Source organism: Diospyros lotus, chromosome 11, assembly GCF_014633365.1.
Source record: "Diospyros lotus cultivar Yz01 chromosome 11, ASM1463336v1, whole genome shotgun sequence".
Lineage (NCBI taxonomy): Eukaryota > Viridiplantae > Streptophyta > Magnoliopsida > Ericales > Ebenaceae > Diospyros > Diospyros lotus.
Window position 1 is genome coordinate 17,881,946 of NC_068348.1, and position 24,403 is coordinate 17,906,348.

Genomic DNA, 24,403 nt, shown 5'->3' on the forward strand with positions numbered 1-24,403 from the left:
ATCCTTTTAGATATAGTCATATTTAGCCATTATAGTAAATGTTATTGAAATGAAATCAATGGCATTTTAGTTCCATCAATGGCATCAATTATATCTCATTCAAATCTGAAGTAAAAAAATAGATTCCAAATGCAATGGATTACAGGTATTTGTAAGGTATTTGCTAGCAACCGAAGTCAATGGAATTAAAATATAATTGAGAATATTAAAACACATTAATCATAATTAATAATAGTGAATTCAAAATTAAAAATATAATTAAATTTTAACTCATTTTAAAATATAATAACTAATTTATTTTTGTGAAAACATAAATCAATTTATTTAGTTGATGTTTATTAAAATCAGTAAAATAAAATTATATCAAGATAACTTATTTGTAATATTTAAAATAATTTATTCAAAAATAAAGAAAGATAAATTTATCTAAAAAATTTAAGATAAAAAATTACATAATTTTTTTAAAATAAATATAATAAAAACTATTTTTCGTATTTCACTTATTTTTATCTATATTTTACTTAACCCACACTATCTTTAACAGATTTTGTAAATTGGAGAACCAAAGAGTGCTCGAGACAGAGAGAAAAGAAGTGACCCTCAATCGACCCTCCACTACACTAGCCTAGTGGATTCGATTCCTTAGCGGTAGCCACATGGCCGCCGCTCTATCGCCGGCCTCTTCTCTCCGCCTCAACCCCTACTCCGCCGTCCGCTTTCTCTCCGTCTTCCGCAAACCGAAACCTACCTGGACCGTCCTCGCCCAACTCAATGCCCTCACTCCCAATCCTCCAATCCCGCCAAAACCTATTCGCTGCCTTACTCCCTTCCCGTTCGCCGACAAAACAGCTTTCCTATCCCACCGGCGGAGCTTGTGCGCCGTTGTCGCCGGCGCTTTCTCCTCCGGCGGGGCCGTGGAGAATCCGACTACCGAGCCTCTCGAAAAGAAGCAAACCGAAACTTCCTCCCAAGTCGGTGAATTCCGGAAAAGGTTGAGGATTGTGGATATAAAGGGAGGGCCTGACGAGGGCTTGGATCGGCTGGGCCAGACTCTGGTCGTGCAAGGTTGGGTTCGGACACTTCGAGGGCAGAGCAGTGTCACATTCATCGAGGTACTGATATAAATTTCTCCCCATTTGTCCCAACGAAAAATTTGCGAGTTTTAACTGAGAGAATGGCACTTTATTGAAAGTATTTTATAAGCTTCTTCTTTTTTTCATAGGTTAATGATGGTTCGTGCCTCTCAAACATGCAATGTGTGATGAATTCAGATGCTGAGGGCTATGATCAGGTTCCATTTTGAGTATTAATTCTTCTGTTTACGTATATGAGTTTATCCGTATTTGTATACGTAGAAGATTTGACATTCTGAACCATTTTTGTATCTGTAACTCTAGCGGGACAAAAATGCAATTATATCAAATACTGAACAAGTAAATATAAAATATCATTCGGATATTTCAATCAATAATGTATTGTGGCATACTTTTTGTTCGTTGATGTATGTCTATTTCTTGGCCTGTGAAAATTTTTACATTACAATTCTCAAAAACAAGATATGGTATCATATTAGTGATTTAGTGCATCCCTTGAAATCTATATGCAACTCATGGTTGATAGTTTATAGTGGTATACTGTAGAATTGGCAAGTGGTGAGATATTGAAAACATGAGCCAATGACGTGAAATTGCATCTTAAGTATCATCAGCCAATAACTTTAAGCACAATTATATTGGTTTGGGTCCAATAAGAGGTTTCTTAGTCATACAGTTAAGTTAATTTAATGACTTTTGGGTTCAACAAAAGATATCTTAATCTAGAGTTTCTTGAACCTATTTAATGATGGTGGAGAAACAAGTGTTATGTGTCATGACCCAAGATTCTATAGAGGGCAATATAGTAATAGGTTGATGATAGTTGTTAGAAGATATTTTAGATATTTTAGCTGGTTAGATGCACATGGGAGCATGTGCTAGGCTGTTAGAAGGCAAATATGCCTATAAAAGGTTGTTGTAATGGTTTGTTTCCTTATCCAAGAAATTAATGAAAATGAATATCTGATTCTCTCTACAATTTCTCTCTCTCTCTCGTTCTTCACTGTTACATTCCTTCTCTCCCTAATTCTATTCAATTTCCCTCTTCATTTCTTCTCAGTTTCTTCCCCAATTTCTCTTCTAACCTATCACGAACCCTAGGTTCGTGACATTATGTTGGGCATCTTAGTAACTCTAAAGAAGAGATAAGAATTACAGGTTCTATAGACATATTTGTCCAAATGCAGAAAGTACACATTAAGAAATAATGAAGAATAATAAAGTAGTGATTAGATAATATCCCAACAGAAGCATGGAAATGCATGGGAGAAAGGGTATTTTTTGGTTAATGAAACTATTTAATGTAATCCTTAGATAAAAAAGGATGTCATATGAATGGAAAAAGAGCATTCTAGTTGCTATTTATGAGAATAAAGGAGATATTCCGAGCTGATAAAACTATAGAGCTAATGAGCCACACAATAAACGATAAAACATTCGGAGAGAGTAATTGAGCAAAAGTTGAGAGAAACTACTGTCTTTTAAAATCGAATACAATCTCTGAAAACCAATTTGGTTTATGCCTAGTAGGTCAACAATAAAAACTATCTACTTATTCAGATGCCAAATGGAAATGTCCAGAGATAAACTAAAAGATTTGAATATGGTATTTATAGACTTGGAAAAATCCTATGACGGAGTACTGAGAGAAGTCTTGTGGAAGGTGTTGCAGAAGAAAAGAGTTTGAATTGCTTATATACAAGTTATTAAGGAATAAGGATATGTATAATCAAACAAAAATATGCGGTGGGACTTGTGAAGGATATATTGAGGCTTTCCTAAATGCAATTGGATTATATCATGAATTTGCATTGTGCACTTATCTCTTTGCTTATATGGATGAACTCACAAAACACATCCAAGAAGAGGTGCCTTTGTGTATGTTATTTATAGATGATATCTGCTTGATGGATGAGACAATGAAAACGTGAATATTTAACTTGAAGTATGGAGAAACACCTTAGAATCCAAAGGTTTAAAAAAAAAAGTATGTCAAAAATTGGCTTATGTAGAATATAAATTTAGTAAAAAAATATGAGTGTGGATGAATTATTGTGAAACTTGGAGATCAAACTATTTTATCAATTTTGATATCTTGGATCAATTGTTCAAAAAGAATGGGAGATTATGAAGGATGTTACTCATAGAAGTAAGGCAAAATGGCTAATTGTGGAGATGTGCATTAACATTTTATGCGATTATAAGATTCGTTTAATGCTAAAAGGAAAATTTTATTGGACGGCTATAAGACCATCATTGATATATGGCTTAGAATGTTGGGTAGTTTAGTGCCAATATGTACAAAATATGAGTCTAGCTAAGATGAGAATGTTATGATGGATTTGCAACCATACAAGAAAACACAAAGTAAGAAGGAGATCATGTGTAATAAGGTTGGAGTGGTACCTATTGGAGATAAGATGACAAAGTCGCAATTAAGATTGTATGGACATGTGAAAAGAATATCGATAGGAACACCTGTGAGGGGAGTGGTTGAAATGGAGGAAATATTTGGCAACAAAGGGAGAGGAAAACCAAAGAAAACTTGGAGAGAAACTCTTATATATGACATAGGATATAATGACCTTATAGAGGATATGGCCATGCATGGAGATGATTGGAGACCTATAATTCATGTAGCCAACCCACCTAGTGGGATTAAGGCTTATGATTGTTTTGATCTTAAAATAAAAAATGACATTTGATGAATAGAGAACAAGCAGCTTAATGTTTGTTTACAAGAATAAAGAAAATGTTAAAAGTTGTAAAATCATAAAGGGTTCAAACTAATGGGTCATATTATGAAACCTTGGAAGATGGTGAGTGAGCAATGGTTAAGAAGAGAAATCTAGATATGTGAAAACTGATTTAGTTTCATGTCTGGTAGGTCAGCATTGATTCCATTTATTTACTGAGACATTCAATAGAAAGGTCTTGAACGAACAAAAGGATTTGCATGGTGTTTACAGACTTGAAAAAAAGCTTACAACAAAGTTCTTAGGGACAACTTGTAGTTTAGAGAAGAAAGCGGTCTAGTTACTTATGCATATGTTATTAAAGATGGGTAACATCAAGTTGAGATGTGTGTTAAGACTTGTGAAAGAGGCACTAAGGCTTTTCTAATTATAATTTGATTGCACCAAGGTTAACATTGATCTTTGGTTTGTTTGTGTGATGGATAAACTCATATTTAAGAAGAGATGTCTTGGAGAATGTTAGTTATTTGCATATGATATTGTCTTAATGAACGAGACAACAAAATTCTAAATACTAAGTGTTATGGATAAGGAACCTTATCATTTAGAAGATAAGGAGGGGCGGTTAAATGATGAGAAGATAAGGAAGCATGAAGTCTAAGAAGATAAATCAACTTTAAGTATTTTGTATAAATCTGTAAATTATAGATGATTATTGTTCCTACTTATTAGATTGTTATCCTCTCTTAGTTTTTAGGAGATTTATTAGCATACTTCTTGTATATATAGGGTTTCATACTTATGGAATAATTAAGAGAGATTTTCTATTCAATCCAAACTCTCTCAACATGGTATCAGAGCCTGGTATTTAGGGAATTCTGTTTAGGCCTTCATTGCCGATTTTTTCCCTGCTTAGTACCATTCCGGCCTGTTTTTTGTTCCGTTTCTTGAAGTAATCAAAGTCGGTTACGACTTTCTTCTTCACCCGATATTCTCTCATTGTTTTTTCCCTTCATTCGTTTGGTTCATCATCCGAGTTTTCCTAAGATGTCTACCTTCTCCGACACCAATCCTACATCAGAAGCGGTTGAAACAAGCAACTCGTCAGAAGCTCCATTCATTGGATCTAGCAACTCAAGTAATGGAGGAGAACTACAAAATCTCCAAGTGGCCTACCGGTTGAATGGGAGAAACTACCTAAAATGGTCCCAGCTTATCCGAACCTTTCTCAAAGGAAAAGGTAAAATAAGTTATCTCTTAGGGACTGGCCCTAAAGAAGGAGATCCCATGTTTGCTGCATGGGATGAGGAGGACTCTTTAGTTATGTCTTGGCTTTGGAATTCAATGATGCTCGAGATAAGTGATACGATAATGTTTCTAACAACCGCTAAGGATATTTGGGAGGCTGTCAACCTCACATATTCTAAAGTGAAGGATGCAGCACAAATATATGAAGTCCGAACTAAGATTGCAGCAACCAAACAAGGGGTAAGATCTGTTATTGAGTACTCTAATATGTTGTAAACTCTATGGCAAGAATTAGATCATTATCAATGTCTAAAGATGAAATGTAGTGAAGATGCAGCCTTACATAAAAGATTTGTGGAAAAGGAGAGAACCTATGACTTCTTGGCAGGTCTAAATATGGAGTTTGATGCAGTCAGGTTCAAATACTTGACAAAGAGGATATACCTTCTCTAAATGAGATAATCTCTCTAATCTGGGCTGAAGAAGGGAGAAGAGGAGTAATGTTAGACACTGCTCCTATAGAAAAGTTAGCATTAATAGCGTTGAGAGGTCCTAACCGGGGTCCTGAGGAGGAAAGGAAGTCTGCTGGAGATAAAATTTCCAGCGATAGAGATTCTCGAGACTCACTATGGTGTACCTTTTGCAAGAAACCAAGGCATACCATAGAAAGATGCTGGAAGCTACATGGAAAACCATCTAAAAGAGGACAACTTGGGGTACAAAATCAAGCCTATATAGCCAGCAGTCAACAGCAGCAGACAGAGCACAAGCAAGGAGAACAAAAGGAGCAGGCAGATGGCTTGGACTTCAACCGGGCAGAAATTGAAAAGCTAAGAAACTTTCTAGACTCTCTTGAAAAGAAAGAAAAAGGTATTTGTTCTCTTGCACTTACAGGTATGTTCTCTCATTCTCTCACCTCACATGCTTTGGAAATAACCAAATCTAATTCTTGGATTCTTAATTCCAGGGCAACAGATCACATGACCCCTTTATCCCATTATTTCACCACCTATAGTCCTTGTTCAAGCTCAAAAAAGATAACACTGGCAGATGGCTCTTTGACCACTGTTGCTGGCCAAGGAAATATTATCCTTAATAACCATCTAACTCTTAAAGATGTTCTCCATGTCTCTAAACTCTTCACCAACCTCATATCCATTCAAAAGCTTACCCTAGATAACAATTGCAGTGTTAATTTTTCTTCTACTTACTATGAAATTCAGGAACAGGGGTTGAAGAAGAGGATTGGGCTTGCTAAAGCTAGGGTTGGCCTATACTACTTTGATGGATCAAATGGGGAAGAAAACAAGGACAAGGTGAATCTTGTGTCTTGTTTGGTGCAATCTAATAAGGACTAGATCTGGTTACATCACCATCGTCTTGGTCATCCTTCGTTTTCTACTCTTAGAGTTATGTTTCCAACTTTGTTTAGGAGTTGTGATGTTCAAGACTTTCATTGCCCTATTTGTGAATTGCTAAACATAAAAGGGTGTCTTACCCTTCATCCAATAAAAGAACTTCTAGTCCATTCTGTCTTCTCCAAAGTGATATTTGGGGCCCTGCAACTGTTCCCAATCTTTCTGGGTGGTTCATAATATTTGTGGATGATTGCACTAGGGTAATGTGGTTGTTTCTTATAAAAAATAAGTCTGAAGTAAGCACTATTTTTCCTAACTTCTATAACATGATTAGTACTCAATTTGGAGTGCCAATCAAGAGGCTAAGGACTGATAATGCCAAAGATTTTTTCAATCAATCCCTCGCACATTTTTTTCAACAAAAAGGCATGATTCATGAATCATCTTGTCCATACACACCCCAACAAAATGGGGTGGCTGAGAGGAAAAATAGGCATCTATTAGCTGTGACTAGGGCACTACTTCTCCACCATAATGTTCCAAAAAATTATTGGGGAGAGGCTGTCCTAACAGCCACTACCCTTATTAATAGACTGCCATCTCAAACTCTTGAATCCTATAGCCCTCTTCAACTCTTAAGTAGTCATTTTCCTGATTTACATATATCTAGTTGCTGGAAACCAAGAATAATTGGGTGTGTATCATTTGTTCATGTTCACAACCCTAATAGAGGCAAATTAGATCCCTGAGCTCTTAAATGCATTTTTGTTGGATATTCCTCCAGCCAAAAGGGCTATAAGTGTTACCACCCTCCCTCCAAAAGATTCTTTGTCTCGGCTGATGTTACTTTTGTGGAAAATTCTCCCTATTTTGATCACTCTCATGACAGTACAAAAGCTGCTGAAGGAAATCCAGTTATGTCTCTACTTGATCTAGATCCCTCACCTCAAACTCCCTCCTCACCAGATCCGGTTACGACAGAAGATACACCAGACAAGACTCTAGAGGAAACCTTACCACGTACTCCCTCCCTTACAGGTCTACTCAAGGCAGTAGAAGCTGGCTACTAGCCCAGTACAGATCCAAGAATCTCCTTCCTCCTCTGAACCTGTTAACAACACTGGCACCAACAGCTCTCTTGTGACACCAGCAGGTAATAATCCTATTGACTCCACTGCATCTATAACTGAACATCACACACCTCAAAATGCTCCTACTTTTTCCCCCAGTGATCTGGAATGGCCTATAGCCCTCAGAAAAGGCACCAGGACCTACACTTAGCATCCTTTACACTTAGTCCTATCCCACTCTAAACTGTCTACCCAACACAAAACCTTCATAACTAGCCTACATACCATTCCAATTCCTCACCATTTTTTCGAAGCAATAAGGGATGAGAATTGGAGGACTGCCATGGAAGTCGAGATGGTAGCCCTTGACAAAAACAACACTTGGGAACTCGTTCACTTACCCAAAGGGAAAAAACCGGTAGGATGCAAATGGGTGTATACACTCAAATACAAATCCGATGGAACCCTAGATCGGTATAAGGCAAGGCTAGTAGCAAAGGGATACACTCAAGTATATGGCATTGACTATCTAGACACCTTTGCTCCAGTTGCAAAGCTAAATACAGTGAGAGTTCTTCTATCTCTAGCTGCTAACCTAGGCTGGCCGTTGATGCAATATGATGTAAAAAATGCCTTCTTGCATGAAGACCTAGAAGAGGAAGTTTACATGGACTTACCACCGGGCTATAGTACAGATACTTGCGAGCAGATAGTGTGCAAACTAAAAAAGGCATTCTATGGTCTTAAACAGTCTCCTAGGGCCTGGTTTGGCCGGTTTACCCATGTGATGCTTACCTTAGGGTATCAACAAAGTCAAGGAGACCATACCCTCTTCATCCATCACTTGGCCACAGGGGGAGTAACAGTCCTATTGGTATATGTGGATGATATTGTTGTGACCGGAAATGATGAAGAAGGTATAACTAGATTAAATGAATGCCTAATTAAAGAGTTTGAAATTAAAGACTTGGGAAGGTTGAAATACTTCTTGGGCATAGAAGTTGCACACTCAAAAGAAGGCATCTTTATTTCTCAACAAAAGTATATTGTGGACTTGCTAAAAGAAATCGGGCTGCTAGGTTGCAAGGCTGCTACTACTCCAATTGAATTTAACCACAAATTGGGGGAGGTTCCAGAAGATAAAGAGGTGAGCAAAGAATTTTACCAAAGGCTAGTAGGGAAACTAATTTATCTAGCTCACACCCGGCCAGATATTGCATATGCAGTGGGGGTGGTAAGTCAATTTATGCATTTTCCGAAAGAAACTCACCTTAGAGCAGTTTTTTGAATACTTCATTACTTGAAAGGGACACCAGGGAAAGGTATTATGTTCAAAAGGGGACAGAGTATGATACTTGAAGCCTATACTGATGCAGATTATGCAAGATCAGTGGTGAACAGAAGATCTACATTCGTGTATTGTACCTTTCTATGGGGTAATCTTGTAACTTGGAGAAGCAAAAAACAAAATGTGGTAGCCCGGTCAAGTGCAGAGGTAGAGTTCAGATCCATGGCGTTAGGGGTATGTGAGTTACTTTGGTTAAAAATCTTGTTAGATGATTTGAAGATCACTTTGGTGGAACCTATAAGACTATATTGTGACAACAAATCAGCAATCAATATTGCTCACAATCCGGTACAACATGATAGAACTAAGCATGTTGAGGTGGACCGACACTTCATTAAAGAAAAAATGGATAGTGGTCTAATATGTACTCCATATATATCATCTTGTGAACAACTTGCAGATATTCTCACTAAAGGGTTGCCTACAGTTGTGCATCAAAAGTTGATTAGCAAGCTTGGAATTGATGACATCCATTCTCAATCTTGAGGGGGAGTGTTACGGATAAAGAACCTTATCATTTAGAAGATAAGGAGTGGCGGTTAAATGATGAGAAGATAAGGAAGCATGAAGTCTAAGAAGATAAATCAAGTTTAAGTATTTTATATAAATCTGTAAATTATAGATGATTATTGTTCCTACTTATTAGATTGTTATCCTCTCCTAGTTTTTAGGAGATTTATTAGCATACTTCTTGTATATATAGGGTTTCATACTTATGGAATAATTAAGAGAGATTTTCTATTCAATCCAAACTCTCTCAACACTAAGTTCGAATTATGAAGGAACTGCTCAAAATCTAAAGGTTTCATGTTGAAAAGGTAAACGATTGAATATATAAAATGTAAATTTAGTAAATTGGAAGTTTGGATGATGTCACCGTGAAATTTGAAGATTTAGTCAATCTTAAAAAAGATTAGTTCAGATATGTTGGATTAATTGTTAAAACAATAGAGAAGATTATTGAGGATGTTACTATTGAATCAATGGCAAGATAAAGAAGCTAAAAGAAAAGTTTTACATACATTTATGAGACTATCTTCTTTTTATGGCTTAAAATTGGGTAAAAAGTACTAACATGTACAAAATAGGAGTGTAATAGTGATAAGAATGTAATGATGGATTTTTTACTATACAAGAAAAGAAAGAATTGAAAATGAAATTATCTATAATAAGGTTGAAGTGATGCTCATAGAAGATAAGAGCGAGAGACTTGATTAAGATTATTTGGGCATATAAGAAGAAAACCGATAGATGCACTTGTTGGGCGAGTAGATGCAATAAGTGGCATCTAGTAGACATGACATGAGATATAATGGTTTATAGAAGATATGACCATAGATAAAAATGATTGGAGAATTAGAACTTATGTAGCCGACTTTGCTCAGTGGGATTTAAAGCTTATTTTGATAATGATGATATTTGTATAGGTTTGACAACTTGACACACGACAGGATCAACAAAGTGACTCACTAAAACTTCTAATAAAGGAGAAACTAGAGGCTTCTGTACATTCATGCCTTCCATGCATGAAATTTTTAAGATAACTTTAGTTTTGGAAAATCAAATACAATACTATTGCATTCAAAATTCTTGAAGGCAGAACATGAATATCACCTCAATTAAGGTCAACTCTGGAACGTTCTTGGTGGAGCTCACACCATAGCGTGCCATGTACGTAGGGTTTATCTAGGGTTTTGATAGGAAATTGGAAGAAATCGAGGGGGAACTAGATTGAAAGGGAAGGGAATGCAGTAAGAAATGGGGAAGGATTACAGACAAAACAACAAGGAGGGGAGATTAGAGAGAAATCAGAGGGATCAGTAGAGAGTTCAGAGGGAAATTTAGAGAGAATTCATGAGAGGCAAATGAGAGAATTCAATTATCAATTTAAGCATACATTTTCTAACTACCTTAGCCTATTTATTAGCCATAAATTGAAGGTACAACACTACAGCAGCCTACAGTACATCCAAAAGAGAAATACACTAAATACACTATCAGCAGTAGCATATTACTAATCTATCCTTGGATCTTTGGGGTTGTGACAATTGCCTCTTCTTTGAAAGAGTTATTGTCCCCGAGAACGTACAATGAGTAGCCATTGCTCTTCATCCAATCTCAGCTTTCTCTATTTGGTTTATTCTTCTTTCTTTCTTTCTCCTTCTAAGCCACTTCCTTTTCACTTTTATGTTCCTTCTATTTTGCTTTTCCTACAAATGTAAAATGTATTCTTCGAGAGTCTTTATATAGAGATTATGCTAGTGAGTTGTAATAATAAGCAGTCTAGTAGCAACCTCCTTTTCCATCCTTTCCTAGACTTTGTGGCCTTCCTTCTATTCCATCCGCTTAAGTTGTTCCTTCCCTACCAAAAACTAGCACCAGGGATTGTGGATGACTCAGCCTGCTTCTGAACCAAAGGCAAAGGAACAATATCCTTAGGACCTTCTTCCCCAAAATCATTCCTCCCAACAGAAGTCCCAACAAAGGAATGCCTTTTCTCAACCTCCAGCTTCTTCCTTTGGTCCAAGTCCTCGTTGAATGCTTGTCCAAGTTCATCAGCCTTGGGATCAATTTCCTTAGAGCTAATATAAGATTGTTCAGGTCCTAATTGTTCAATTAGACCTTCTTTAACTGCATGTGGACCATCACAATCTTGACCCAGCCTAAGATAGATGTTACAAGCATTGCCAATCTCAGCTCTAGTTGTTTCATTACCAACTTATCGAATGGATCAATGTTTCGTTTCAAATCGGATTGTTCCTCAATTTTCAATTAGTCCAAAATCTGAGAAAGGACTCCAACACCAATATTTGCACAGATGGATGGTCCTTTAGTCGGATTTGCCTGATCCAATGCTATTCCATCAGCATATTTTTCTTTCTGTTTGCCAAAATATTCTCGAGGTTCACTTTCAACATTTTTCTCATCTAAGAGTTCTTTGTTACAGTCGTAGTTATCTAAAACATCTCCTCCCAACTTACAGAAAAATTTAGCTGGAATACTGACCTGATACATTTGAGACATCACGACAACATTTTGCATCTCCTCGCGTATCACACTGCCTATTTCCTCGCGCATTTGACTGATTGCATCATCAAACTTCTTTCCTGTTGCCTTTCAACAGTTGAACCTGAATCAGGAGTAGGCGAAGTTGATGGTCACGAAACAAACAAAATCTGCTTCATAACTTGCTTCTTTGAGTCATAGGAATTTCGCTAGAGCTGCCAATCTAGATCGCAGTCGGAATTTGCCTAGCTTCACTTGCTGTCGAGACCACTGGATTGGAATCGCCTATGATCTGTTGCAATCTTACTGATAGAGATTAGCAACCTAGAGCATCGGAAATCAAAAAGAGAAGTCGGAGGGATTCGCCTAGATCTATTGATAATCGATCGCCTCCAAGTTAGCCAAATATTTGCCTATGATCGCAATTGTCGTTGATCAACAATCGCTCTGGAATCTGCACTCGCCTCAATCACAATTCAATGGATGAGGATCACCGGCTTTGCTTTTCCTTCACACGTCGCTTGATAATTTATGTTGAATCGGCGGTCAATCGTTGCTAGGAAATCGCCTCTTGAACTGTCTCCTATATGGATGGACTCCGATCGCACCACCTGTTGTGGATCGATAATCCACAATTCCAAGCCGATCATGGTGGGTCACCACAATTTGCTGATTTGATCGCGATTGCTAGGATCTTGATGACTCAGATTTTCCTCCAATCCATGACTTCTTACTCATTGCAATCTTAACCACTGGCCGGTGGTCACTCATCTTCGAAATTTGAACAAGAATTTCTAATCAATTGAAACTGCTTCTTTAATACTGAGTCGATTATTGTTGTGCTCTGCTTCCTGTGACTTGAGCTGAATTCACTACAAAAATTGACGGAATCACAGCGAGAATCATTTGCTCTGATACCAAATTGTCATATACCTAGGGTTTTGATCTGATATTGGAAGAAATCAAGGGGGAATTAGACTGAAAGGGAAGGAAATGCAACGAGAAATGGGGAAGGATTATAGACAGAATAAGGAGAGGAGATTAAAGAGAAATCAGAGGGATCAAGAGAGAGTTTAGAGGGAAATTGAGAGAGAATTCAATTATCAATTCAAACATACATTTTCTAACTACCTTAGCCTATTTATAGGCCTTAAATTGAAGGTACGACACTACAACAGCCTACATTACAACCAAAAGAGAAATAAACTAAATACACTACAGTAGCGTATTACTAGTCTATCCTTGGGGATCCTTGGCATAGTGCGACCTCTTTTCATCCCATTTGCTTACTTTGTGGGACTCTTGAAGAATGAATCAAGTGGTTCTTTGATCAATTAATTTATTCAAGGAGCAGTTCTTCTCACAGTTGTTGAAATATTTAGGAGTTCGGAATTTTAAAACATGGGCGGTACTTGCTAAAGTATGTACTTCTTGCATTTAGTGTGAAGTTTTATATATCAAAAATAGTTTATTAGTAATTTATAGATGGTATGCACACTTTTCTTTTTTCAGTAACACGAAATGTTTATTTGCTTAAATGGTATTAATTTAATTTTTCTACTCTAACCCTAGAATTTATTGATAGTGGGAAAGTGGCTTAATTGCTACTGGTGCTTCAATATGGGTGCAAGGGACCTTAGTAGCAAGTCAAGGATCAAAGCAAAAAGTGGAGTTGAAAGTGGAAAAACTCAAGGCGGTAAATAAATTCTTGCCCCTTTCTGTTAAAATAGATGGTCTAAGTTTGATGCAATTTCTTTGTGACTGCCTATACATTATCTTTGTAGCTGTAGCAACTGGAAAGCTTTAGTTATGGCATAATACTTGTTCGAGTTACAAGCAAGTAACTTGAAATGCTTTGCCCTTTACCATTTTTGCCATTCTTTTCAATTGCATATTATCAACAGTGCATGCACAAATATTGCCTGCTATGTGCTCTTAGTTGCTAAAAATAACATAATCATATCAAGCCTTAATCCTGCTATGTAGGGATGTTTGATTTGATGAATTTTAAGCTGCCTGTCGGCTACCTAATGCAAGCCTCCTCTTTTATCCAAACTAGAGATTGGTAATGGGAATTCGCAAGCAGAGTTTCAATTAGTTGCTAGAACTGAGAATAATCTTTGATGTCTTTGTTTCTTCATTCCATTGTTCTTAACATACTTAATTTTTTATTTTTTTATTAGGAAATTGAAGGCAGAGATCTCCTTCATCCTGTTTAATATAGTAGGAAGCTAATTATGCAAGACTCTTCTGGCAACTACTGCTTTAAACAGGATAATCTTTTTTCCTTTTTTTCCCCCTATTTCTTGATAAGTTAAACAGAGAATCAAATATTTCAATGTAGAATCCAATATCATAGAATAAAGAAGGTGCTGCATGTATCTGGAACTGGGTATCTTCTGTTTATACGTGTCTATTAATTTTTAGGTCTAACCTGTATATTGCATACACACATTAGATGCTGCTTGTGATCACTTGTTCTTTTTGTAGGTGGGCAAGAGTGATCCTTCATTTCCCATCCAAAAGAAAAGGGTCAGCAGAGAATTCTTAAGATTGAAAGCTCATCTTCGGTCTAGAACAAACACTTTTGGGGCGGTATTGTTCGCTTATTTTTTTACTGAAGATGCTATCCATTTCCTTTTGTAACATTTTTTATAAACTTATTTGGTCAATTAGGTTCACTTTTATTCTATCTTTAGGGGCATCCTGCTAAAAACATATTTGTTCATGAGTTCCACTTTTGTGGGGAATATGTAATGAGTTTAAAGAAAAAGTTCATTTTTACTTAATTGGCCTGGAAGGATTTTTGAGCTTGCTTAGAAAGAATGTCTTTGCTTGGTAGCTGATACTGTTATGCATGATATTAAGAAAAAAAAGTTTTCATTAGATATGCTATGCTGGTTAAGTACTGATAATGTACTTCTTATTTGCATTGGTTAACAAATATAAATAATGCCCTTTTGAACTTAACTCTGCATCTTTAACCATTCATCACTTTTCATACCTTCATTCACTTTTTAATTTTTTTGGTCTATTATTTATGATTCTTTGACTCAACAAGAGGCATGATTAACCTCTAGTGCTTGGTAGCCACATCACTTTGATGCTTACTTTAGAGTTTAGCCAGTCATTTTTCTCAACTAATTTCTACATCTGAAGGTCATACTTCTGTGACTTGTAACATAAAGTAAGAGATGGGGGTAGTCTATAGAGTAAGAGGACCTTCACTTCATTGGTAGTTGAAATCTGAGCTCTCCTTCTTGTGAGTAACTCTTGGTGGAAATGGTTATAGTGGACATTTTGATGTATCTTTTTCATGTCATCTATCAAAATCTGCCATACTTTCCAGGAGAATGATAAACTGTGTTAAGAAGTATAAGAGTGTTTGATGAATGGGTTTTTTTCTATTTTTTTTAGGGGGTATTGGTTGGAAGGTCACTGGTTCAAAATCAGATGTCATCAATAGACATAACTAGTTTGGAGATCCAAGAAAATGTGTAACAAGTTTCAAATATGGGAGATCTTTATTCTCTAATTTCAAAATGGATTTCTTCATTTAGAAATACTTCTAAGTTTTCAGGTCTTGACTTATAACTTTTTCCTCCTTTTATTTGGAGGGATAGATGTTGGTTTTTGGGTTTTCTTTTCTTTTTCAGGGTAGCAGTCCTTTGAGAGTGGGTAGCAGTCCTTTGAGAGTACTTTGATACCTGATTCTACTAGTAAAACATTTTCCTTACATTTTTAATTTTATATACTTGAAGTTCTGATGCAACTAAATACTATATGTGCTTCATGGAGTCATACTCACCCACCAATAATTTTTTATAAGAACTTATGGTATGTCAATCTTGCATGCCTGATGTTGCATGTTCAGGATGGAATTATAGATAATCTAGTACAACCAATGAAGAATATATGTAACCGCACAATGTTCATGTGGATGGTGAAATTTACTTCAGTGTGAATATTCTTCAATCTCATTTCTATTTTGTTCACAGGCAAAGAGGAGGATGTTCTAACTTCAATAAAAAATGAACAGCCCTCAAAAGTAAAATTATTGTTCACAGTTGTCATAAGGCCAGATTTTGATAAGTTGATCATGTTGACTTGTTTAGATCAGATTGCTTTACCTACTGCAGTGTTAATGGGGAATGCAACACCTGTAAGGAATTGCAATCACATGACACCAGAGATGGTGTGTTTATGCCCAAATTGTCATAGACACCAGATCCCAAAATAGAGGAAATTAGAATCAAAAACTCATGTAATAGAAAAACTAAAAAATTAAGTTAGCATAAAAATATGCAAAGGGAAAATCACAAGTACCCTGCTCTGAAGGGGACCATGATGCCAGAATAGTGTTCCAATTAAACCTGCCCCTCTTATTTGGTGTAGTGGGAAAAAATTTGATGTGCAGGCCTGTGAGATATGATTTACCATAAAAAACCACATCTTGTTTAACATTGATTTGTACCATTTCTAATTTATGAAGACTTATGGCTTTGGTAATATCTGTTCATTGTTAGTATCCTTTCTGAAATGCAAACTGTAGGCCATCATATTTATTCAAGTCCAAGGTTAACTTGATCACTCTTTGTAAAAGAAATTACTGTGTTGATGCTTGATTTCCATTTACCCAAAGAGATTTTTTTCATGCATATTTTCTAGTAATCTAGATGCATATGCCTCCTAACCATATTTCTTACCACGGGTTATTCTTTTCTGCTTTTTGGCTCCTTATTCTGTTTTACTATCTACAAGTCGACTGGTTTAGTCTTTAGTATGGTATTGCTTTCTTGTCAAAGAGATATTTTATTCCACCTTCAGTTATCTTCTTTTGATCTATCATAGTTATGCTCATGGTGCAAGCTGATTTTAGGTTGCAAGGGTAAGAAATGCCTTGGCCTATGCTACTCACAAATTTTTTCAAGAAAATGGTTTTGTTTGGATCTCAAGTCCTATCATCACTGCTTCAGATTGTGAAGGAGCTGGTGAACAGTTCTGTGTGACCACTCTGGTAAGTTCTGTCTTAAAGAAGATTCTTCTTCAATCAGTGGATGAGGATGATGTCTAATCAACATCACCACCGCTTAATTTTTCAACTTCATTGATTCATATCCTATATGGCTGCATTTTCTCCACTTTCTTTTGCTAAGTGATTCTATGCACATTGTTTTTAGATACTACTCCTATTACAACACCACCAAGTCTTAGTCCCATTAGTTGGTGTCAGTTACATGGATTTTAGTTTGCTAATCATCTCTACCCATGACTTTATTATATCTAAGGGCATTATATCTTTTGTCATTTCTTGATTTCTCCATTAAGTTCTCTTTGGTCTTCCTCTACCACTTTTGTTATGAATTTCCATTTTATCCACCCTCTTCACAGGTGCATCAATTGGTCTTGTTTTTGCTTCTATACACTGTCTTAATCATGTTTTGCACATCACATCTAATATAGGTGCCGTTTTAACTTTACTACAATTGATTCCAGATATCTAGGTTGATTTTTTTTCTTAAAATGACTTGATCTTCATGTCTCATTACCACATAATCTACTTCTATTTTTACCAAACAAATATTTCATATATTTGGTTTTTGACCTGCTCGAGTTGAAACTTTTGGATTTTAAGCCATCCCTACTTTTGACTTTTTTTTTTTTTTATTGTCTAAAGCAACATTATCTGCAAAAAATATACACCAAGGCACTTATTCTTGGATTTTCTTAAGGAGGTCAGCCATATCTATCAGACTATCATTAGAGCAAAGAGGTAACGGTTTAGACTTTCGTGTAGACGTTGCATGTTTTTGTGGAGCGTTCTGTGGTAATAGATCAAGTTGTAGTTTATGTTTGATTATTTAAGCTGGACATGTATTTGTAAGCATTGGTGGTTGATATTATATTAGCAGGGTTACTATACTCTTGCATGCATTAAGAATAGTGTTTTTTATTCTTTTCTAGGACAGTAATTTTCTGAATTCAACTTTTGTATTTTTTTCCCTTTCTTCCCTAATTTGTTTGAACTTTGAAATGCACAATGTGAAGGTATGGAATATTTTCACCTTCATTAATGGATTGTCAGCCAGTAATATCTGCAATTTCCTATTAAGCCACGCAAATTGTTTTGTTATTTTGTGTTCCTTTACACTATGATTGATCCAGATTCCAAGCTGTCAAGAGCCCAGTAATTCACCTGTTGATGCTATACCAAAGACAAAAGATGGTTTTATTGATTGGTCACAGGTGAGTCAATTCATATCCAATTAATTTGCCTAACCTGTGTTGCAACCACAATGTTGCACAATGGCTTTATGCATATTGGAGCATGTACTGCCTTAATTACCTGACATTTGATGTTCTGAAATGTGATCCTGTAACTACTCTACTTGGCCAAGTTGGTCTTGGTTGGTTCACTACCGTATTGTGTCTTCAATTACCTGACTTTTGATGATTAGATTCAAAAGGTTCATGAGGCACAAGATCTTGGTTCACTACATGGAGGTCACATTGACTGGAAGGTCACAGGTTTGAGTTGTGGAAACAGCTTCTTTGTGAAAAATCAAGGGAAAGGCTGTGTTCAAGTATGACTCTCTCTCCACCCTAGCTAAGCAGAGAGCCTTGTGCACTGGGGTTGCCTACAGATAGGTCATCATTGCTTTCTTGTGTGTTGGAGACCTCAACCCCAGATAGACACTTATTGGATCTGCAAAGATGAGTTCAATCATTTGGATCTTGGACTTTTGGAACAATACCTTGGTCATTACTGTTGGGATCAAGGGATTAAAATGTATTAATCAGGAGTGGAAATCCTAATAAATTAGGATTAGGGATAATTTTTATTTTATTTCTTATTTTCAGATTTTTGGAGATTACCTGTAGTAGGATGCTAGGTTTTTTATTCTAGTTGGACAACATTTTTTTTGTATGCCTATAAATTGAGATGATTGGCGAGTTAGAATTTATGTAACTAACCCTTCCTAGTGAGATTAAGGTTTAATAAGTTGTTGAATGGGTAAATTATAAAAGTACCCAATTTTAACCTTGTTTTCAGTTTCAGACTCCACTTTTAATTTTATCAATGGATTATCCAACTTTTATTTAGTTTCTACTTTTGTGTTACATTTTATCATTAATTGTTGACATGGCAAGCTAGGTTAGATGACTTGGTCAACTGGGTGGCAAAGCCCACATGGTTTTGGTTGACGGGTAAAGTTTTTGTAACATTATTGATCAAGTCATCTAACATAGCTTGCCTTGTCAGCAATCAGTGATAATATGTAATAACAATAAACAATAGTATAGAATTGAAATTAGATATCCCAATTGATAAAATTAAAAGTTAAGTCTAAAATTGAAAACAAGGTGAAAGTTGGGTATTTTTTAGGTAATTTACCCCCTGTTGAATAGAAAAATGATTAATAGGAATACCTATGATTTTTTTTATGATTATTGAATATACAAATATTGGTTTCCTCCTCTGTTGTTATCCCTTTGTGCTCTCCTCCTCCTTGGTGCCACACTAGAAGTTATTGGATACGGATCATGTCTAGATACGGTGCCCTCCTGCTGATTTCTCTGGAAACATCTAGCTCTATTATTAGTGTTGAGCATATCTTCAGGCGAGGCTTTTGTGTTAATTCCTTTTTCAAACATCATGTTCTAAAGAATATCATGCTGTTTTTGTGCATGCTTTTCATGGAAAGGAGTTGGGAACATCATTCTTCAGTGTTACCTGTGTCAATGATCCAATATTAATCTCAGTCAAGTTGTGGGGGTTCAGTTTCATCCTTTCACTTTGGAATATTACTGTGGCATTAACCCTCTTTTTTTTTGCTCATCAGGATTTCTTTGGTAAACCAGCATTTTTAACTGTCTCTGGGCAACTGAATGCTGAGACATATGCCACTGCTCTTTCTGATGTAAACATTCTTACCACACTCTTGTCCTGAACTTTATGCAACTGTTACAGTACCATAAATGTTTGCCATTGAATTTGTTATCTTCACATAATTATTGACTTTTTAGGTGTATACATTTGGTCCCACCTTTCGAGCTGAAAATTCTAACACTTCTAGACACTTAGCTGAATTTTGGGTAATTGTTGGCTTAAACTATTGATATTCAATTTCTTTATTTACACTTTTATGGGTTGAGAAAATTGTATGGCATTATACGAAAGTGTTCTGCCCTTTTCTTAGATGATTGAACCAGAACTTGCATTTGCTGACCTGAATGATGACATGGCTTGTGCGACAGCCTATCTCCAGTATGTAGTATGTTACCTTCACATCTAGTGTCAGTTTATTTTACTAAGATGTTTTGGCATTGATTTCTTATTTCATGGCTAATCTTTCCTTATAAAGTTACTGCTGGAATAATATATCATTTGCACATTGATGGAAGGTAAAATACGTCCTTGAACACTGCAAGGAGGACATGGATTTCTTCAATACTTGGATTGAGAAAGGAATTATCAACCGATTGAGTGTATGACTTTACAGCGTAACTTATCCTAATCACTAAATTCCTGGATACCTCCAGTTGTGTTTTAATAAATTGGTCATATCTGCCTATAATTTCTTGTTGAACTGACAGGATGTGGTAGAGAAGAATGTCATACAGTTGTCATATACTGATGCTATTGAGCTTCTTCTAAGAGCAAATAAGAAATTTGAATTCCCGGTACTCTTTCTTCCTTTGCATATCTCTGCAGTCAACTTTTTAGTATTTTGGTGAGCTTAGTGAGATATTAGTGGCTACTATGGAGACATTAGTTCCAGATAAAGTTGTAATGATAAATTAAAAGTAATGCAGATCATATGGAAGTTCAGTTTTACCTTCCTATAGTTTTGTAGTATGCTTGCCAACTTGTTCACTATTAGTGATTAGGGCTAGCATCAATTTTCCTTTTCATAATTAGTGTGTTTGGAAGTTTGCTGAGTACTCGTAAAAAAATATGTGTGTGTGTGTAACTTATACATCTACCAGTTTGTTCATTTCCTTAGGTGAAATGGGGTTGTGACTTGCAAAGTGAGCATGAAAGATACATCGCCGAAGAGGCCTTTGGTGGATGTCCCGTAATAATAAGAGATTATCCCAAGGTATTTTTTGTTTTTCTATTTGCTTCTGTTTACACATAAACTTGCAGTGGAACTGATATTTCAGAACTCTAATTTATTTTACCTGCAGGAGATAAAAGCATTTTATATGCGGCAAAATGATGATGGAAAGACTGTTGCAGCCATGGATATGTTGGTTCCTCGGGTATGCTCTCTCTCTCTCTCTCTCTGTGTGTATGTACGTATCATGTGTGCTTGGAATTTGTTGAGCTACAAATGATATTGATAATCATGAGAAGTGTCATGTGTGCTTGTATTATCACTTCTACTTTAAGTGAAGGATGGATGTTCATCAAGCTTCATGTATAATTACTTTCATGCAAGATAAGATCTATATGTGGATGTCCACACATTTGCTTTATACATGCAAAGATGTGTTTATGTATGTACATGAATGTGTTTATGCACTGCTGCCCTTTGTTTTTGGATAAATACTGCATATTAAGAATAGGACAAACAGAAAAAGAATTGCCAGATTCCAGAACGAAATCAAGCAATGCAGTAAGACAAATCATTGACAAAACTCAGAAAAGACTTCCTAAATCTAAAAGCAATCATCCCTATGTCACAAATGAAAGAGAGATGAGAATAGTTTCCTTAAGATGAAAAATTTTGAGTCTCTGCTTTGAATTCCTTTCACCCCAAAGTGCCTCATAATACAGAAAGTGATATTCTTCCAAGCTCAAAACTTTCTTGCATTGGGGCAAGCTGTAGTCCATGACTCTAAAAGACCAATTACTGAAGCTATCATCAACCTTTGCATGTCAATAATATAGTATAAAAAGCTTATGTGTTAGTGCTTTTAGTAAGGGGAAATCTGGGTGACTGGAGAGACACATTGTGCTGCCTTCTGACCTGGTGAGGATCAACTCACTGGTCATCCAGGACATCTGACTGGTAGGAACCATCCAAGACAACATCATTAGCTCTCTTGCTCTTAAACCTGTGGACTGTATGGCAGGGACCACCCAATCAATCACTAGGTATTAGAATCAAACCTGATACCTCAAGTCTCGGTGCAAGGGGTATCACCAGTAGAGCTATCACCTTAAGTAGTATTAAATATATTTTCTATTATATCAAGGTAAACCATCCTTTGGATGTAGTGCACATACACTTTTACTTCATTGAAGAACATGGTTTCAACCAATTTACAGCTTATCAGTTGTTAAAACAGTTAGAGAGGATTGCAACAATATCTAAATTCTCCTCGTTAGGAGAGATAGTTGGGTTGATGGAACTGTAAACCAAGGCTCGTGTGCATCACTATATCTTTGTTCTCTTGGTTTTTTTATGATACTGATGTCGCAATAGTGTGAATGGAAGTTTTGAATTCACCTTGTCTTTGTAAGAAGGTTTGGGTTTCATTTAGGACAAGCTTTGTTGTTGAGATTTTTTGTTTTCTAGTACTGAGGTGTCTGGGTGTGAACACAGGTTTATAAATTTTAAATTATAAAAAGCATAAAACTTTTTGGTTTTTGGCTGCATATTGGCACTAGCAGAGCAGGCTTGCTCCAGGAAATAATCTTTCTAACTTCAATGTCACCCAAAATCATAAAATACGAAAGTATCCATTTAAAATTGACATAGTCTAATGAAACAAAAAATAGTAGAAAAGCAACTACTTTGATTGGTTGCCAATCATTCAAATTTTTTCTTTTATAAGTTTCTTTTGCTGAAAAAGTTACTCCGTACAGTATTTAGTTGCAACCAACCAGTTCACCCTCAATTATGCATGGTAGTACCAATTGCCTTCACATATTGGATGTTTGATCTAATGGTGCAATTTCTTTCTTTTTATGTGTTTAATTTTTCTCTTTTATAGAGGCTCAAAGCTAATGAGCCACTATGGAACTTTGGGAGAGTGATTGAGCAAACATTAAGAAGAGAAACCAAGGAGTCTGAAAACTAATTTGGTCAAATATGATATAGCTACTAAGAAAAGTTTCTGTCTTCTACTCTGATACTTCCTTTTGTACCCTTTGTGAGCTGTAGTATCTTAAGTTGTATAAATTATCTGATCCAAACTGTTTCTATTTTACTGTTAATCATTATATTTAGATTCTGATAAACAAGTAATAATGTTAATCTTCTATTTAACTAATTCAAATCCTGCTTTCTGCATGCTGGACATGGTCATTTGTATCTTGCTGTATGCAAAATTCAAATTTCAGAGGACCTAAGCCGTATTCCTTTAGGGATATAAATAAAAATAGAATGAAACAGAATTCTTTTTCCAATTCACCAACCTGCTAGGTTAACTCTCTCTCTCTCTCTCTGAATTGCTTCAAAAGTGGTCATGTTTGTCAGGTTGGTGAACTTATTGGTGGAAGCCAAAGAGAAGAACGTCTTGAATATCTAGAAGATCGTTTAGCTGAGTTAAAGCTCGACAAGGAAAGTTATTGGTGGTATCTTGATCTGCGGCGTTATGGTTCAGGTCAGCCAAATTTCTTTATCATATGCTCTGATATTTTCTTGCCTTGCAGTTTCCTAAACATTTCTATGTTTCTTGGAAAACTTGTTTGCCATTTATGCTTGGTGGTTGAAATATGTCAAGAGAAATTAGTAGGAATAGCAAATGTTGCCTCCCTCTTATTTCTAAATAGAGTATGAACTTGGCTATATTCCACCCTTGACCAAGTCCTAGGGGTTTTAAAAAACTCAACCATAGTAAGCAGAAGCAGCCAGGTAGGAGAGGCTGATGTGAAGCTATATGTGTTATTATGTTTGTATGTTCATCAAGAACTCGGGTAAATCCATGTCACGCCTTAAACATAATTATGTTATGGTCCTGTTTTCCTCTCTTTCCAGTTCCCCATGCGGGCTTCGGATTAGGCTTTGAAAGGCTTGTGCAGTTTGCAACTGGGATAGAGAATATAAGAGATGCAATACCTTTCCCGCGGACTCCTGGATCAGCTGAATTTTGATAGGTGACCGTGTTCGTTGTGATTCCCAGGTGTCTTGTGTCTTGTTCTAATCTTATATATATTGGTCAATTTATATTCTTTACAATTACCTTCTCCTGTTTCGCAATTGAGATTTATAGGAGGAGGATTGAAGTTCGGCTGAGGCACAAGTAAATGGCGGAAGGTTGGATCATGATGCTGTTTCTTTAACCACCTATTACACCATAAATGCTTCATTTTGTACTATTATGGAGGGGCATGCGTAAAGAGATCTTGTATCTGTGGTTGCAAAATAAATGATTTATTTGCATAATATGCAATACGTATATAATATAAGGTGAGAGCCTCGAGGTGGCTGCAAATCTGTACCTGAAGACACCCACACAGCTTGATTTGGCACTTTGAAATGAAGAAAAAGTATTAATAGGCTCTGGTCACCCAGATATGTTTGCACGAGTGGATTCTGTAAGAGAATTTTGTAATTCTGAAGAAATGAAGCAGTTTGGAAGAAAATTACGAGAACTAAGAGCATTTGCATTAGCATTTCAATTTCAA

General features: G+C 36.2%; 1 protein-coding gene across 2 annotated transcripts; it reads left to right on the forward strand.

The window, feature by feature from the left end:
- The first annotated feature begins 561 nt into the window (after nucleotides 1–561).
- Nucleotides 562–24,370, forward strand: LOC127812882 (asparagine--tRNA ligase, chloroplastic/mitochondrial). Of its 2 annotated transcripts, none has more exons than XM_052353423.1 (16): nucleotides 562–1,112; nucleotides 1,223–1,291; nucleotides 13,406–13,516; nucleotides 14,311–14,415; nucleotides 16,700–16,837; nucleotides 17,986–18,066; nucleotides 19,665–19,742; nucleotides 19,849–19,917; nucleotides 20,022–20,096; nucleotides 20,227–20,310; nucleotides 20,419–20,505; nucleotides 20,829–20,924; nucleotides 21,013–21,087; nucleotides 23,253–23,379; nucleotides 23,754–23,898; nucleotides 23,989–24,370. In XM_052353423.1, exons 1-15 carry the CDS (start codon nucleotides 657–659, stop codon nucleotides 23,867–23,869), a joined length of 1,767 nt encoding a protein of 588 aa, XP_052209383.1. In that variant the 5' UTR covers nucleotides 562–656; the 3' UTR covers nucleotides 23,870–23,898; nucleotides 23,989–24,370. The 2 variants fall into 2 exon arrangements, with proteins under 2 accessions (XP_052209383.1, XP_052209384.1); XM_052353424.1 differs by having other exon boundaries at nucleotides 23,754–23,872.
- The last annotated feature ends 33 nt before the right edge of the window (nucleotides 24,371–24,403 follow it).

Bases quoted from the DNA above. Each gene is read 5' to 3' on its own strand.
- LOC127812882 (XM_052353423.1), top strand. From the start codon at position 657: ATGGCCGCCGCTCTATCGCCGGCCTCTTCTCTCCGCCTCAACCCCTAC. The intron at 1,113-1,222 runs GTACTGATATAA...TTTTTTTCATAG, and splicing joins GCAGTGTCACATTCATCGAG to GTTAATGATGGTTCGTGCCT. The intron at 20,311-20,418 runs GTATGACTTTAC...TTGAACTGACAG, and splicing joins GAATTATCAACCGATTGAGT to GATGTGGTAGAGAAGAATGT.